Source organism: Capsicum annuum, chromosome 3, assembly GCF_002878395.1.
Source record: "Capsicum annuum cultivar UCD-10X-F1 chromosome 3, UCD10Xv1.1, whole genome shotgun sequence".
Taxonomy (NCBI): Eukaryota; Viridiplantae; Streptophyta; class Magnoliopsida; order Solanales; family Solanaceae; genus Capsicum; species Capsicum annuum.
In genome coordinates, this window is record NC_061113.1 from 246724434 (window position 1) to 246741091 (window position 16658).

The following is a 16658-nucleotide window of genomic DNA, read 5'->3' on the forward strand; positions in this document are numbered from 1 at the left end:
TAACTGTTACACCATTCTCAACATCCTTCACATATTTAGCCAGCTATCCGGTCAAACCATCAACACCTCTAAGTCCAAGGTTATTTTCTCCAAAAACTGCTGAAAATGCCAGCTTATGCTCAAATATTCTGACCATTAAAGCCAACCAATCTTTTGGCAAATATATTGGCTACCCTATCTTCAACTGCAAACCTAAAAACAGTGAATTTCAGTATATCATAGACAATATGAAGTCCAGACTAGCTGGTTAGAAAACTAAGTTCCTCAATATGACAGGTCGTACTGTCCTACCCAAATCCACTCTGATCAGCATCCCCACCTATGTCAAGCATTATATTAAGCTTTCCACCAAAGTCTATGAACACATCAACAAAATTCAAAGGGATTTTGTCTGGGGTAGCTGTGTAGAGAAGAGAAAGATCCATCTGCTTAACTGGGATACCCTTACCAGCCCTAAGAAGGAGGGAGGGTTGGGACTCCATAAAAGTGAGATTAGGAACAGGGCTCTCCATGCCAGCTTAGCCTAAAAAATGTACCATAAACCAAATAGCCTTTGGAGCAAGGTTCTCATCTCCAAACACCAGGCCAGCGACCCTGCTACCACATCAAGAACTTGAAAAATGCTCAAAAAGACTGGGTTGACTGCTCTAAAGGCATAATTTGGAGAGTAAACAAGGGGGATAAGGTCAATTTCCTTCTTAACAACTAGATCCCCCACTTAGGTAGTATAAGGAGCGTCATACATGGACCCTTAACTATCAATGACATAACTACTACCATCCACAGCCTCCACCAACACGGCTGCTGAAACTTCAACCTCATCTCCTTTGACCTTTCCCAGCACTTAAAGGACATCATCCAAGCCACCATTCTCCCCTATTACTCTCTAGAGGATGATACTCTTACTTGGAACTTTACTAACAATGGTAAATTCATTACAGATAGCATGTACAATCTTTTTAACAGCCAGAAGACCTTACCTCATACCCACAGAGATTTTAGCATGGCCTGGAAAGCTAACACCCCCAACAAAATCAAAATCTTCCTTTGGCTTATGCTTCTTAATAGGCTTCCTACGAATGCCTATCTAATCCAACTGAGATTAGACCTTTCTCCTTCCTGTCACTTCTTCCAATATGTAGAGGAAACCATTAACCATATCTTCTTCAAATATCCCATTGACCTACAATTCTAAAACAAATTGCTCTATTCTTCTACATATAAGTATGCAGAGTTTCTAACAATCTGTAATGCTAACAACTGGGATCAAGAATGGCATAATCTCAAGAATAAACCCTTCAACAGATGGTTAACGTAAGGTCCTGCTACCCCAATTCCTTTGGACCATCTGGCTAAATAGAAATAACAATAACTTCAATCATACCAACACCCATCCCTCCCACCACATGGTTGTTTCTCTGACTGCTGAATATAACATGCTGGCCAATGCTAACACAACTGTAGCACAGGTACCACCACTATACAAGTTAGCTAGAAACCCCGTTTAGAGCCCTTCTTAAGCTCAACATTGATGGCTCAGCCCTCAAAAATCCTAGAAAAGGGGGAATTGGTGGTGTCTTCAGGAACCACGTTGGGGATTGGATCCTGGGGTATTACATGCATACCCCTAACTACCCGGTCATGGCTGAGCTGACTGCACTTAGATATGGCCTGAGCATCGCTAAGGCAAACAATCTTAATCATATTTCTATTGAAACGGGATTATAGTATCCTAATAAACATGCTATTGAATGGACACCCACCTTACCACAATTTTGTGTCTGAATGCAGGCTGTTACTGGAAGAAATGAACATACCAGTCCCAATCAAAATATTCAAGGAGCAGAATGCAGTGGCGGACGCGCTTGCGAAGAAAGGAGCTAGGACTCAACAGTTGGAACCCGAATTGCTATGGCATATGTCACATCTTGTATCTACCCATGTATAAGAAGACCGTGAAGGCACTTGTTTTAATCGAACAATTAAAACTCACCTATTATCCTATCGGGCTGGGATGTGGCCCAGAAAGATTCTATTTTGACTCCGACACATGTGAGGAGCAACTTTGTTTCACATCGTTAATTAATGAATGATCGTCTTTTAACCAAAAAAAAAAATTGATCATTACATTTTTAATAAAGAACAAAAATAATAATACTATATTTTCAAATTCAGTATAATTATAATTAAGTTTAAATGAGTTATGCTTTGTAATTTATCTCAATAAAAAATAAACTCGTTTTTGTTATAAAACAAGAAAGAATAAAGAAGAAGAGTAGAAAGAGAAGAGAGGGTAATTCTTATTTCTTTTCTTGAGGGATGAGAGATTATCTGATTGTAAATATAATGAACAAAACTCCTCTATTTATAGAAGATATTTACTCCTAAGTAAAAGACAGATGCTTCAAATCCTAATAGAAGTTAATTAGCTTTGTCATATCAGCAGTTAGTTACGGCTGTTGAATTAGTTAGAAGCCGTTAGCAAATTAGATTTACTCTCATTTCTTATAAAAGACATTGTATCTATAAATTCAATCATCAATTAAACAATAATATGAAAAGTAGATCTTGATAGACATTCACTATAAACTATAATGTAAATATATTTATAACCATTCTAAAATAAATTGGAAACCACTTATCCTTTTATCCCTGCCAAACGACCCCTAAAAGCCAGTAAATAACAGAACCTCAACACAAAATCAAGATTCATCATCATACACTTTGACGGGGAAGATGTTTAACTGAATTATATATTATATATAGAAAATGGGTTTGAAAATTGGAGGGAGAATTGAAAAAGTGAACGGAAGACAACTAACTTACAATGATTTCGCAGAGAAATACATGGCCCAAAACCAACCTGTTGTTCTTAAAGGACTTATGGACGATTGGAGGGCTTGCAAGGATTGGGTTTCACCTACTGGAAAACCCAATCTTCACTTTTTCTCCACCCATTTTGGCAAATCTAAAGTTCAGGTAATATTTTACTTCCACTGTCCCGATTTATGTGGCACCAATTTAGAGAATAAATTGACAATTAACAAAAATTATGATTAAAATAGACTTGTTTGAATCTCTAAATGTGAAAGTTAGACAAGTATTGTTCTATCGCAATTTGTTGAATTGTCTGGAGTTTCTTGTTCGTGGTGTTTTTGTGATGTCTATGATTTCGAATAGATAGTTTATAGTATTATCTTGTGGTTGTCTTGTTTCCTGAATTATCAAGCAGTGTGTTATCCCATTTTGTTGTGTGCATTTACGTTTTCTGTTTGTTATACTGGTATCTATCCTGAGCCGAGAGTCTATTGGAAACAACATTTCTACTTTATCCGAGGTAGTGGGATGGTCTGTATAACCCCACTATGTGGGAATACACTGGGTATGTTGTTGTTGTTGCAATTTGTTGAATTCCCTAATTCGGATTCTTTTGTTTTTGTTTTATGGTTTGTGGTTATTAGTGCTGCTGGTGATTTTGTAGGTTGCGGATTGTGGGACGAGAGAGTTTACTGATCAGAAGAGAATAGAAATGACTGTTGCTGAATTCGTTGATCACTGGCTTCGTGTTTCTGCTGCTGATAAGGGCAATGACAGTAATGGCGGTGCTGCTGTTGGGTGTTTATTGTATTTGAAAGACTGGCATTTTGTAAAGGTATCAACTTTAGATCCGCCTAGTGATAATTATTTGTAGATAAGTTAACATACTTTCCTAAGAGAAGTTGTAGTATATATTATGGGTGTTCCTGCCACTAAATTTAAAACAGCAACATTCAGTGTTATGCTAAGTAAGGATCGTTTTTTCCGTGTCTTGTTGCTTCAGTTAAAAATCCTTCTCGAAGAAAAAACTAGCCATCTAGATGCATTTGATATATGTGCTAGTGATCATTGATTTCTTAAAGTTTGTTCAACCCCTGCTTTGAAATTGTGGATGAAAAGATTTGTACTTGCAGACTATGAGGAATTGTGTTAAATGCTATCAGCTCACCCAAAGTATAATAGATGAAATAAGGATTTATGGATAGTTATTATCTACAATCCTAATAATCCAAGTTGATGTGAAAAGTAGCGTTCTATTATTTAGCACCCAGCGCATGACATAGTTTTTAGAAGCTTTTACCAATATGACATAGTTTTTAGAAGCTTTTACCAATCCCATTACTTACATATATTTTCCCTTTCCATACTTACTTTGATTTGCTGTACTCGAGCCGAGGGTCCTTCGGTAACAACATCTTCACCTCCACGAGGTAGTGGTATATGCATACTCTACTCTCTCCAAACCCCACTTGTGGATTTCGCTGGGTATGTTGTTGTTGTATTACTTACATTATATTTGTGCAGTAATTCTTTTTACCATGATACTCTTTGTTACAATATCTAAGTAAGCTGATGAATCTCTTTTTTTGCACGGTAACAGAAAAGTATAGAGTTACACCCTGCATGTACTTGTTCAGTTTCGTTTCCATGGCCTTGTATATTGGGATAAACTTGTGTAACATAAAATGAAAAGCATGCTCCATTGAAACTGAGTGAGTAGATTACACATTACTACATTGTAATTTTTTCAATCATAACTGGGCGATTAGGAGCTGCATTCTCTTCAGTCACAAGGTTACACTGACAGTGCAAGTAGGATTTGAAGTGTATATCTCCATCTTTTTTATTTGATCTGTCTTTCAAAAGTTGCCACTTGCTCCAGCCTTCTATTTTACCATTCTATCAAAAAATTCTTAGCCTGTTTCTTTTGCTGATTTTGAAAATTTTAAAACTTCTTTTTAGGAATATCCAGAGTATAATGCATACAGAACTCCCATGGACTTTTCTGATGACTGGCTGAATTTCTATCTTGACAAATTTCGTATGCATAATGATCCTGATACTTATAGTGAGAGAAATGAAATAAGTTGCTCTGACTATCGTTTTGTATACATGGGATCAAAAGGTCTGACCATTATCGCGGTAATTTCTTTCTTGTAAGACACGGTTGTTATTTTCCATGGGTCTAGGCGTCTAGCTATAAATTAGTTTGTTTCTTAACCAATTACCTAGTACTTTGGGAAGTGTTTAAACTTTAGAAATGGATGCAGGAACATGGACACCTCTTCATGCTGATGTATTCAGGTCATACAGTTGGTCTGCAAATGTCTGTGGAAAAAAGCAGTGGTATTTTCTGTCTCCAAGCCAACATCGCTTGGTTTTTGACAGGTGTAGTACATGCTTTTGTTATCCATGGACTTTCTTCTGAACCTTTTTCTTTTCCTGTCAACAAATGATACCAATCAAGAATCAACCCACGAAAGACACCAAAACAGTCCACAACACAACAATAATTAGATGAACACCAATCGAACACAAGAAGCTAGGAACAACACTAAAGATTTGCAATAAAATAAAAGGGATAGATAGTTTGACAAAGGAGAGCATAAGTCCTAAAAACCCTAGAATATGTCAAATTCAAGGACCCTAACCCCTACACAAACAATCACCAAACTCCTACGAAGACACAAAAGGGACATTACCTTCTCAAGCACCAACATCTCAAGCCAAAGTTGCAACACAAGTGATATCCACACTTGGATGCCCTAGTTACGGTTGGATACTACTGTCAGACTAGAGAGGATTTGGTGTTTCAATGTTTCAAGACTTACAACAATAATCAACTAAGAAGCAAATGACCTAATACTAATCTATTTATAGTCTATTACACATAAAACATGAAATGCGCAAAAAACCCTTAAGGGGGCGCCCTTCAAGTGTACGATAGGGGCGGCGGCTTTAGTGTGTTTTAGGTTCTTTCACACTTCATCAATGCACCTCCTTGGATGGACTCTTGTCACACTTGCACACACATCGATCTTCATGGTCATGCCCGTATCATTTTCCTTAAGACATTGGAATTGAGATTGTGTTGAAAGTGTGAATGTTTTGAAAAAAATTGTCTGCCTAACTAAGAAAGAAATGTATTCTGCTGCTGAACTCTGAAAGTTCTGATTTCATGCTCCAAACATATGCGCTATATCAACGCAAACTTGTAATCTCAAATCAAGTTTCCCATATTTTATCATGGTTTTCCATATTTCACAATCTTCTATAGATGGCTAACACAGAATATTAAAATGGAAGCATCAAACACATGTGAACAACTATCAATTTCTTAGATCAATGCATTACAAAAATAATGTGAAATTCAAATTCTTCACATTTGTGTGACAAGTTTTATGTGAATTCCCTTTTATATTGCTGTTGATAACTATTAACTTGTAATGCCACTTATGATTGGTTGAAAAGAAGCAAAAGCTTCCTTTTATTGCTATCAGTAAATTTACTGAAACGGGAAAAATGATGTCAATAGAACAAATGATGCTTGCTATCTTCGGTGAGTTCACGTAATTTATACTCTTTGTTTACTCAGGAATATGAAAAGTTCCGTATATAACATCTTCGCAGATGTTTCCCAATCAAAATTTCCTGAATTTGAAAAGGTAGTTTGCTGGTTACTTTTCCATTAAGTATGTCTATCTGGCAATTTTTTCGTGAGATTCAAAATGTTCTTTCAGCTTTTTAATATTTAGTTTTTGACTTCTATCGTTAGTTCAGTCTATCTGGTGGGAATGCACCCAAGAGGAAAACGAAGTAATTTTTGTGCCCAGTGGATGGTATCATCAAGTTCATAATCTGGTATTGTTGCTTTAATCAAATACGTGGTTATCTCTTATTTGTTATAGCATGTGTTTTTTCACAGAGTATAAATTATGTACAGCTTTTCATTCAACTGAAAAACTTTTGCTTACCTTGTATTAGATCCTAACTTCCTTCTTTTAATACACTGTTTGCTGCTTAGAGCTTTAGAGCTGAGATATGGCTTATGGGGTTATAGTTCTAAAATTGAAACAAGTACAGCTGCAATTTGCTCTCTCGAAAGGTTTTAATGTTGAATTCCAGAAAGGGATCAAATTGCGAGGTGGTTACTGAACGTTACATCCATCACATATTAAATGAGAATTAGGTGCTTGGTTTTAGATAAAGTATCTTCCAATTATACTGGACATAACTGTTTAAGATGGATAGGTTATACACATTTTTGTTAGGGGATCATCCGTCAATTTGGATATGTTTATCATAACAACTGACAGTAGATTCTGGGAAAAAAAGCATCGTTTTAATTGTCCTTATATGGCTGTTGAAAGGAAGATAGGCTCAATCTTTGCATGTAATTAAGCTGAAAATTGCATTTGAGATACAACTATCTTATATTTATTTTGAGGATCTGGGGGTTGTATTTTTGCTAAATTTGGTATGTTACATGAATTGCAGGAGGATACTATATCCATAAATCATAACTGGTTCAATGGATATAATTTATCTTGGGTGGTAAGTGAAGTTTCTATGAAATGATTGCTTACTAGCCCTTTACACGAATATAGCTATTATCTTTTCCTCAGAAACAAATCTCATCTATATTTGTGATATCAGTGGGATTTGCTTTTGAAAGATTACAATGAGGCTAGTGAATACATAGAAGACCTCCAGGGATGTGAAGACTTTGAGGAGCTTTGCCAGCGAAATCTTGCCGCTAATACAGGTCTTCCCTAGATTTAAAAGTTATAGTATGTTCTGCGAGGTAATGATAGGGTCCTGGGGGATGTCCAGCATTGCATAATGAACTAACAATTGTGGCTTAGTGAGTCTTCTAACATGACTGTCTGAAAAAAGTGTTTCGGGCTTTGTTATCTGTTGTTGATTTCCTTTGGGAGTTCTCTTAGAGAAGAGGGAAAAGTAATTATCTTATTATTCTTATATATTACTCCTAAATAGATCTACCAACCTATCAAAAATCTTATATTTTATGAAACTACTGATTCTGTTGTTTACTTTTCTCTTTCTAGTTCCTTGGATAGTTCTAACGATTTTGTCATTATTGTTTTGAGTTCTGATTTATAGCGCCAGCATCTTGACAACACAACTATCTTTTCCTTTTCTTTTTTAGGCATGAATTTCTACGACTTCTTCATCTTCATTGTGCGCTTCACCTTTGCAAATGTTGTCCTACTGCATACACTTTCCCATGGAAAGAAGGAAACAAGTCAAGAACCATCAGAATCGATGCAGCATATACATTTTAACCTCGAAGCAATAAGAAGTATCGCTGTGAAAATGAAACCCATAAATGCAGGGGACAGACGAGGTGTTTTACACGACTTGAGGAAAAACTTGGAGGATCACTCGTTTATAGAGCTCTGTGCTGCTGTTGGGAAAACATATGCACTGATGCACGACCAAGATGAGATGACTCCCGCATTATTGCAATGTACAGACTCGTTGTTTACTAGTTTGGTTAGATCTCAAGTTCAGAGTTCTGAAGACCTAGTTGCCTTTATTGATGATGCTTTAACTATATATTAGGTGTTGCTTTTTCTCATTAGAAATGTCTGTATACATGTATGAAAATGTGAAGCTCATGTTCTTTGCATATCGATGGAGGACAACATGCTGATTCTGAAGGAATACATCAGGTCTATTATCGCCCTCTCTTACATGTTAACGTTTCTCCAAGATGGCACTACGCCTTTCTTAAATTAAGTGAGTATTTTTGTTCCATGTAATTTGCTAAGTACTATCTTCTATGATGATTCAACTACTTTTTATTTTTCTTGAATGCTTGAACATGTTGGAGAAGTAAATATTCCTGGGTTTTACTTACATGGTCTGAACTTTGAAGCAGCAGTTACTGCGATCGAATGCAAATGTTAGATCTTTTTTGTTTTTTGGGTTATGAAGTTATAGAGGGCATAAGAAAAGTAGCAATTGGTAGAAGCAGAGGGAGACCATTTAGTTTGCTAGACTTATGTCAAAATTTCATGGAAATACGCTTTCTGGACATCATTATTTTAGTTGTACCAAGTTCTTTATAACTTCAGCACGTCTACCCACTTCGGAACAACTTGTTTGAAGTTTCATGTGATTGAAGTTCATGCAAAAATGGTTGAACTTGAATGTCTTAGCTTCATGCACGTAGGGCTTTATAGTGCAAGTAAAAATAATTGAATTCAGCTACATATGGCTGAAGTACAGTCAATGCTTGAACTCCAGCTATGTTTGAAATTGTCTCGAAGTGAGTAGACTTGCAATTATTTAGGCAAAACTTACCTAAAAATTGACTTAGGCTTTATTAACGAGGACAAGAAATCAAATCCCTGCTACAAGTCTTGTCTTTGAATTTATATTTATAGTAGTAATAGTAATATTTTCTTAATAAAAATCATGTTCTTGATTAGTGAACTTGGATTGTCTTCATTATAGGATGCTTTTGTTTGGTTGACTGGGCCTCTTAGCCTCTCTTATAATCATAAAATATATGTCTTATTGTGGATTCTTTGATTATTATAATGCCCGGGAAGGTTCATTAACTAAGACTTATGCCAGTTATATTGTATTCTCCCTATGCTTCCCACATGCAATATCTACATGAACGTTGTTATCAACATTCTCACTAGAAAAAAAATGATTTCAAACTATATATGACAAAGCTTGCTTCCTCTATCTGTAATCTCACTGGCACAGAATAAGACAGATGCATTGGGTAATTGAGTTTCTCAAGATGTTGGTTAGTGCCTATGAGATATCAAGTTCAATTTTGAACGGAGGTAAAAATATTAGGTGATTTCTTTTCATTATTTATTTAAGCTTTCGTGGATAGATCGATATCTGTGTTGATGGAAGATAACAGATATCCTGTAAAATTATGCATGGAAGCTAAGCAACCTGGACGCCACGATTATAAAATAAATTTGTCATTTTGGTTATTGCACCTACTTTGAATATCCCAAGTCCCAATGGTAGGTGTGGTTGTTCAATTTTTCGAAACATAATTTCCATTGAGTTGACAAAAATAACATATATGTAGGTTGTAATTTCTAATCAATATTCAATACTATCAACTTCTCACCAAAAATTTACATCAGCTCATGATGGTCAAAGAGCAAACAAAGTTTGTTATATAAAAGAATCTAGAAATGACCCAAACCCTTCTAAATCCTAAGTCAAAATAGGTAAAACAAATATACCTTAAGTAGTAAAAAATAAAATAAAATAAAATAGGACACTCTACAAGACCAAAATGAAATTAATTGCATATTCTTTGTTTTCTTTAAGGGCACCTTGGATTTCTTCCAGGACCACCATAGTAAAAATAATTACCCCAAACATTATTTTTTCCAGCTCTAATATCATAGCAATTTGGATGATCAGCTAAGAGATGAAGATTTGACGAAGGAATTAAGTTATTATCCCAATCAACTACTTGCAAATTTCTGAAATAAGATGCTTTGCCAAATCCTTCATAAGCAAAATGTCCACTTCCCATTTGTGTTGAAGTGTGATATCCCATTGATCTTGAGTTCACTATTTCACCTCCAAATTGTACCATGCTTGCATGGCCTCTTAAATGGCTGAACAAGAAATCTGGCCAGTACCCTACTAGTAGACCCGACCCGAACTGTAACCACCAGTGTCCATGCTTTGGATCCTACACACAACGTAACACAAATAATTTAGTTCTAGTTATAATTATATAAGTTCATATCATGTTGATTATTCAGTAAGTTATGTGTATCTCCCAAGTTAAACTTTCATACAAATTTTTACATTATCAAGTTAACTACAGGTATCTATTTAAAAAAGAGAGGCAGGTAGCAAAAATGAGTTAAAATTCCTTAATCAGAACGCGGCAATTGACGGCAAGCGTTAGGGAGTCCAGAGACCACGACACCACGACTGGAGAATTGAAGAGTGTAGTTGGAGCCGAAAGACAGAAGTGAAATGCAACTACTTTTGACGTTATTTTATTTAGTTCCGTAAATCGGAAAGGTCAGGGACACTGCCTCTTATGACCTAAAAATATACTATTGACACTGCCCCTAGTGACATAATATTAGAATAGCTAGAACATATTAAAATACGTTCATGATAATATGAAAGTTGTTTATACTACTCATGTCAGGTGTTACGTTGCATAGTTGAGAAAATATTAATACAAAGCAAGAGTCCAAAAGAAACAATTGTGGAAACAAGAAGAAGAGTAGTTCCAAATTATTAAACTGTTAGGCCTAAAAGCTGTTAGGTGTCAGCTAGCAAGAATACAGAATATTAAATTCAAGATGGAAAATGTAGAGAATCTTGCAATTTACTATTCTTGAATATTGCTTTTTTTTTTTTAAAAAAAAAAAAGCCAATTGTAAGGAATAAAATATAATACTATTGCTATTTTGTCAGCTCAACAAAATTATGTCCCTGCGCATGCTTAAAAGAAAAAGAAACGTACTTCAGAAATAATTTTTTTGTGTGAAAAAAAAGGGGGCCCTTTTTTTCTTTTTTTTTTCTTTTTTTCTTTTTTTGGTGCAAAACAGCTATTAAAATACTTTTTAAAATGTCATAGGATATAATGAAGCTTAATATACCTTCCATATCATAATGCCAATATCAAATTGTCTACCATTGACAGATGATCTTGGTGATATTGCTGCTCCCATAGCAATCCTGTTGTTTATTTGAACGAAACCTGAGCATAACAAGTTGTAACATCCTGTGGCTTGGTATTCATCCGTCTGCGATCCCAAATTATATCATAAAGTTTAAGTTTTATGAACTGACATAAGTGAAATATGAAAGGAAAATTAAAATTCTTACCGTCCAATAAGTGAAGAACCTAGGATAATTGTCTCCATATAATTCGGGGCTGACCTGAATATGATGAACATGGTACTTAATTACTGTTATAAAATATCTCTGTTTACTCAGAAGGAAATACAAAATTTATCTAAAAAAAATATTAGCTGTCATTGTAATATATGGGATGTATATATAGTTTGTTAGGACAACTAAATTGGTTGATGTTTCATTTTCAAATTAATCCTCTGTACGAGGTGATGTTACAGCTTAGCATCAATAATGTTCAAATTGGACTTGAAGCAATGGAAAAAAAAAAAAAATCTTTTGTCAGCCCTATTTTTTTGTTTATAAAAAAAGAAGTTTTAGACATGTATTACATTTGAAAAAGTTAAAAATTTTCAAGTCAAAAAAAAAAAAAAATCGCTGAAAAACTTGGTCAAAATCAAAATTCATTTATGAAGACTGATCGAAAAATCAGTCTAAATCTATATACTTCATTGATCACTAAATTACCCCTTTCCGTTTAGGAACATATCTTTTGTTAGCCCTACTTCTTGTGTGTGAGAGACAAAGAAGACACATAACCAACCTAAACGTGTAGTCTAGTGGTTGCTTAAATAGGTCAAATTATAGGAGATATCAGGATTCAAGTTTTAAAAGATTCCGAAAAAAAAAAAAAAACTAAAGTGATTTACATCTACATATATTGGTGAAAAATGAGAGGTAGAAAGTACTCGATTGAATAGTTGAGATGTGCACAAGTTAGCTCAAACACGAAGTAAAATCATCTACTTGGAACTGACTAAAATTTATTGCTTGACTTTACGTACCTGCCAGCCAGCTTCAATGGTATTAAGATCATGGCCAAAGGAGCCAGAGATGACCCATAGTTGTGACAGACTGAATTCATATTGGTCTGTAACTCTTGGTGTCCATACATTGATGCTTGCCTTTGCTCCATAATATTGTTCTCCATTCACGAAAGCTACAGCATGCTGCCATCACACAGACAATTTTCATTTTCACTTTGTTGGATATACACATCTTTACAAACACTCTTTGGTTTGTAACATTAACATTGTAATGTCCTAATCATACTTTACTTTTCAAAGCAATGTCTGTTCATTCTTGATGTGACATATTTGACTGTCATTTGACTCTACTTAACTATATAAAGTGAAAATATTTTACATTGAGAGTTACGTATTAATCGATGTTCGGAGAGAGTAGGATATACACACAACTTATCCCTAGTTTCGTGAGTTAAAGAGATTGTTTTCGATAGATCGTCCACTCTACCAGAATGGTAAGAAAAGAGACAATAAAGTAGATTAAAATTACCTCATGATCACTGCTCAATGTGTCATGCCTAACACCTCTTCTAATTTTTCTACCAAATCTTCTTAATTTGCTACTTCTCATTACATCTTTCTCTGTTGTTCTCCTAATAGGAACAGTTCCTTCAGGACATGATTCACCAGAAACTGTCCAAAGCTGTAAAATTTCTTCCATTTCATTCACAGTGTCATTAGCTTGAGGCCTCTTTGGAGGTTCCTGCATTGCATGAGTGATGAATGAAACACATCAAAAAAAAGTTGTTCCACAAACTTGTTTAAAACTAAAAGACTGAAAATTATTCAACAAAAGTACCAATGGATTCATCCCTTTGAGCTGAGGATGATCAAATGCTGGTTGAAGATGAGATAATACACAATCTATTAGATCCCCATCTGGACTCTGCATCATATAAAACAACATTTTTGTTAACACCCCTCATTCCTGAGAGATCACTATTTTCCCATTAAAAGTTTCGAACTGAAAAAAATGTTTAGTGGCTATTCTCACGGATATTTTGATGGAATCAGTGAAAAAAGAAAAATATTAAGAAGCTTCTCATTGTTTCGATTTTCAATGAGAATCTGTTTTCCATCATGCGGTTTAGTTTCCGGTTAGTAGTGACTAATCATGAAAACTGTAAAGCTGCAATCTTGAAAAGATACAGTGAGATTAAAGAAGAAGAGTGCATGCCTTAATAGTTTTGACAGGAGGCTTGTTGATTTTCTTGAGATAACCCCTTATTTTCTTGAGTTTCAACAATTCTTGCTGTGACTTGAAAGTTTGATTTGTATTCCCACATACAACAAAACCAGTAGTAAATGAAGAAACAAGAAGCAATAAAGCAACAAATTTAAAAATGATTGAATATGAAGAAGTAGCCATGATTTTGGAATGTCCTTTTATGATTGTTTCTTCTGCTAACATTGATTGAGTGTTTGTATGTATTGGAGTTGTCTTGTACTGTAATGAGAAGCAAGAGAACAAGAGGATTTATTCCAGAATTTTGTCCATGGAAGAAACACTTGTTGCTGATCTTCCATGTACAAAAAAAGACAGGAAGAAAGATTCAAAGAGTAAGTTAAAACACGGTTACACACACACCATTTTCATAATTTTTTAAAGACACAATTGTTTTGACAGAGAAAAATAGTAACTCTATTTCTATAGATTTTTAATGTGTGTGTTGCATATGTTTATGTGTGTGTCTTGGTTTTGTGTTCTGACACACAGAAACTTCAGGCTGAATTTGTATTAAAATAGACAAGTAGGGGTGTGGGGGTGGCGTGGGGTTGGGGGTTGGGGGTGAGGGGTTAATTAAGTGTTAACCCCACTACTGAATTTCTAGTCAAAAGTAAGGACCATTACTTCATTCTAATTAATACTACTAGTTAGTATGTTATAGGCACTCAAAAGATGCTGATTACAAATTAACAAACTAAAGAGTTTGGTGTTTCACCAAATTTGTTACCTTCCGTCTCAATTTTTGTGGCATCTTCGACTTTTGTGAGATTCAGTTTGACTAATTTATAAAGTTAAATTGATTAGACTAACTTAATATTATTAAAATTTAAATATTTAAAAACTATATAAAAAATACTACAAATAGTAATTTTTTCTCATATTGAGTATAAAATATTATTTAAACTCTACAGAATTTAAATCTTGAAAAATGAATATGTCAAATAAATTAGGATCGAGTGAGTGGTATTTTATATTCTTTATTCTTGTTTTGGTGGGGAAAGAAGATTCATTGCTGCTGTTGCTTCACTTGGTTTTCAAGAAAGGCATGGATTTATGACAAAGGTCGTTGTGGAATGAATCTATATTGAAGCATCTCCCTTAAATGGATTTTATGCTAAGTGAATTCAAATTTGAGACCTTACCCGAATATCTAACACAGGGCAAGGGGACTAAAAGAATAGACCTACTTTCCATCTCAAAACATAAGATCGATTGTATAAACTCACATATTATGTTATATTTCTTCATTTACTCGTAATTGATTAAAACCTAATAAGGTCCCAATTTTTAAATTTAAAGAAAAAAGTTTCTTCCAATTTGAAAATCTATAAATTATTTTAAGAAAAACTAAGCTGTCTGGAAAGACAACCTAGCTACCATGTACTATAAGGAGCAGTAATGAATAACAGGAACTTAAACACATGGTCAGAAATTGTTGAATCAATTTCCATTCTGATGAAAGAGGTTCCCTTATTTACAGTAGAAAAATTGGGTCCGATCCCTTTCAGGTGGACCAATTTTTACATTCAATAACATACTTATTACAAACGTAATTATGATCAGCATTTAATATATGTAAATTAATAAAAAGAAAAAAACACGAACACCAACAACATAATGATAAATAAAGGAAAATACATTTGTCTTGTTTTCACATTTGTAGTATATTTACATTTAATTTTCCAAATTAACAAACTTACATACATCTAAAATTTTTTTTAAATAAAACGCTTATAGTCATACAAACGCCTAAAATAATCATGATCAGCATTTAAATTTTATATCAAATTAAATTTCTATTACATAAATTGAGACAGAAAATATACTTATTTGGTGTGGAACATGTGGAAGTGCGCTGGAGCCCAGTAAACTGTTTGTTCGCAATGCGTAAGGTTCTTGTTTGTTTCGTAGCACGTAGGTTGTCAGTATTACTAATATTTTGTCCATTTTTACCTGTTAGGAGAAATTTATTGTGCAGTAAACAAGGTAGTAAAATTTTTTACTATGATATCTCACTTGTCAACCAGCTGCTCTTGCTTTGAGAACACTAAGCACCAAAATAGTTATGTTAAAAAAATGTTTTTACTTGTTTTGATAACTGATTAGATATTTGGATAATCAGTTTCTTATATTGTAATATTCTGTAAAATGGACTTACAACGGTATCTGAAAATTTTCAGAAATTTGAATGCCTACATGGCTGAAAATAAGGTCATGCAAATCTATGTTAGATGGGATTTTGCAAAAAAAATCGTCTAATTTGTTTTCAATCTTTAAAAGTTAATAGTTAATTCATTTTTTTTTATAAATCTCGACACAAATACGACAATATATTTGAAGAATTCAAGCAACACACATGCAAAATTCGTAGTATTGGACTGTTTACGTTTATATTGTTCAGATTGTTCAAAATACATTCTTCAAAAATGCACTAATTAAGAAGAATTCGACACGTACGTACAATCTATATATATATATATCATTAAAGAGTTTGAATAGCAGATGCATGTCTAAAGGTGCTAGTTAGAATGAAAATCAGTAGCTCGAGCTTAGGTCCTACCATTTATTTTAAAATCAATAAATTATAAAGTGTATTATGCATTCTCTAAAAAGTCTAAAACTTGACCCATGACCCAGGCACTTTGGATTGCTTTTCCTTTCATATCAAAATTGAGTTCAATTAAGCAACTAAATAGTGATGTTAATTATTCTAGTCAGGCTTAATGATCTTGACAAAGTAGTGAACAGTTCATGAATTATTTTTTGGCAAACAACATAAATTCCGATCGTTTGAAATTTAATTACAAAAAATCTCGATACATTTTGTAAAATTACTGAAAATCTCGATTTTGAATCTATCAAGATACATTATTAGCTCCAGATACATACATTTTTTCCTTTAAAAAGATATA

The 16658-nt window shown here is 34.1% G+C and overlaps 2 protein-coding genes across 2 annotated transcripts; one reads left to right on the forward strand and one right to left on the reverse strand.

The window, feature by feature from the left end:
• Positions 1-2634: 2634 nt before the first annotated feature.
• LOC107862557 (2-oxoglutarate and iron-dependent oxygenase JMJD4) lies at positions 2635-8656 on the forward strand. The gene is made up of 9 exons (XM_016708171.2): positions 2635-2979; positions 3482-3652; positions 4780-4942; positions 5088-5205; positions 6413-6482; positions 6598-6678; positions 7315-7371; positions 7474-7582; positions 7988-8656. The coding sequence occupies exons 1-9, from the start codon at positions 2770-2772 to the stop codon at positions 8401-8403; spliced, it is 1395 nt and encodes a 464-aa protein (XP_016563657.1). The 5' UTR covers positions 2635-2769; the 3' UTR covers positions 8404-8656.
• Positions 8657-9901: 1245 nt separating this feature from the next.
• LOC107862555 lies at positions 9902-14353 on the reverse strand. Its single transcript, XM_016708170.2, has 7 exons — positions 13696-14353; positions 13318-13404; positions 13009-13221; positions 12498-12662; positions 11686-11739; positions 11457-11603; positions 9902-10525 (listed from the first exon to the last, which is right to left on the reverse strand). The coding sequence occupies exons 1-7, from the start codon at positions 13927-13929 to the stop codon at positions 10148-10150; spliced, it is 1278 nt and encodes a 425-aa protein (XP_016563656.2). The 5' UTR covers positions 13930-14353; the 3' UTR covers positions 9902-10147.
• Between the last annotated feature and the right edge of the window lie 2305 nt (positions 14354-16658).

Bases quoted from the DNA above. Each gene is read 5' to 3' on its own strand.
- LOC107862557 (XM_016708171.2), top strand. From the start codon at position 2,770: ATGGGTTTGAAAATTGGAGGGAGAATTGAAAAAGTGAACGGAAGACAA. The intron at 3,653-4,779 runs GTATCAACTTTA...ACTTCTTTTTAG, and splicing joins AAGACTGGCATTTTGTAAAG to GAATATCCAGAGTATAATGC. The intron at 7,372-7,473 runs GTAAGTGAAGTT...TTGTGATATCAG, and splicing joins GATATAATTTATCTTGGGTG to TGGGATTTGCTTTTGAAAGA.
- LOC107862555 (XM_016708170.2), bottom strand. From the start codon at position 13,929: ATGTTAGCAGAAGAAACAATCATAAAAGGACATTCCAAAATCATGGCT. The intron at 13,405-13,695 runs GCATGCACTCTT...TATATGATGCAG, and splicing joins CTCCTGTCAAAACTATTAAG to AGTCCAGATGGGGATCTAAT. The intron at 13,222-13,317 runs GTACTTTTGTTG...CATGCAATGCAG, and splicing joins TCAAAGGGATGAATCCATTG to GAACCTCCAAAGAGGCCTCA.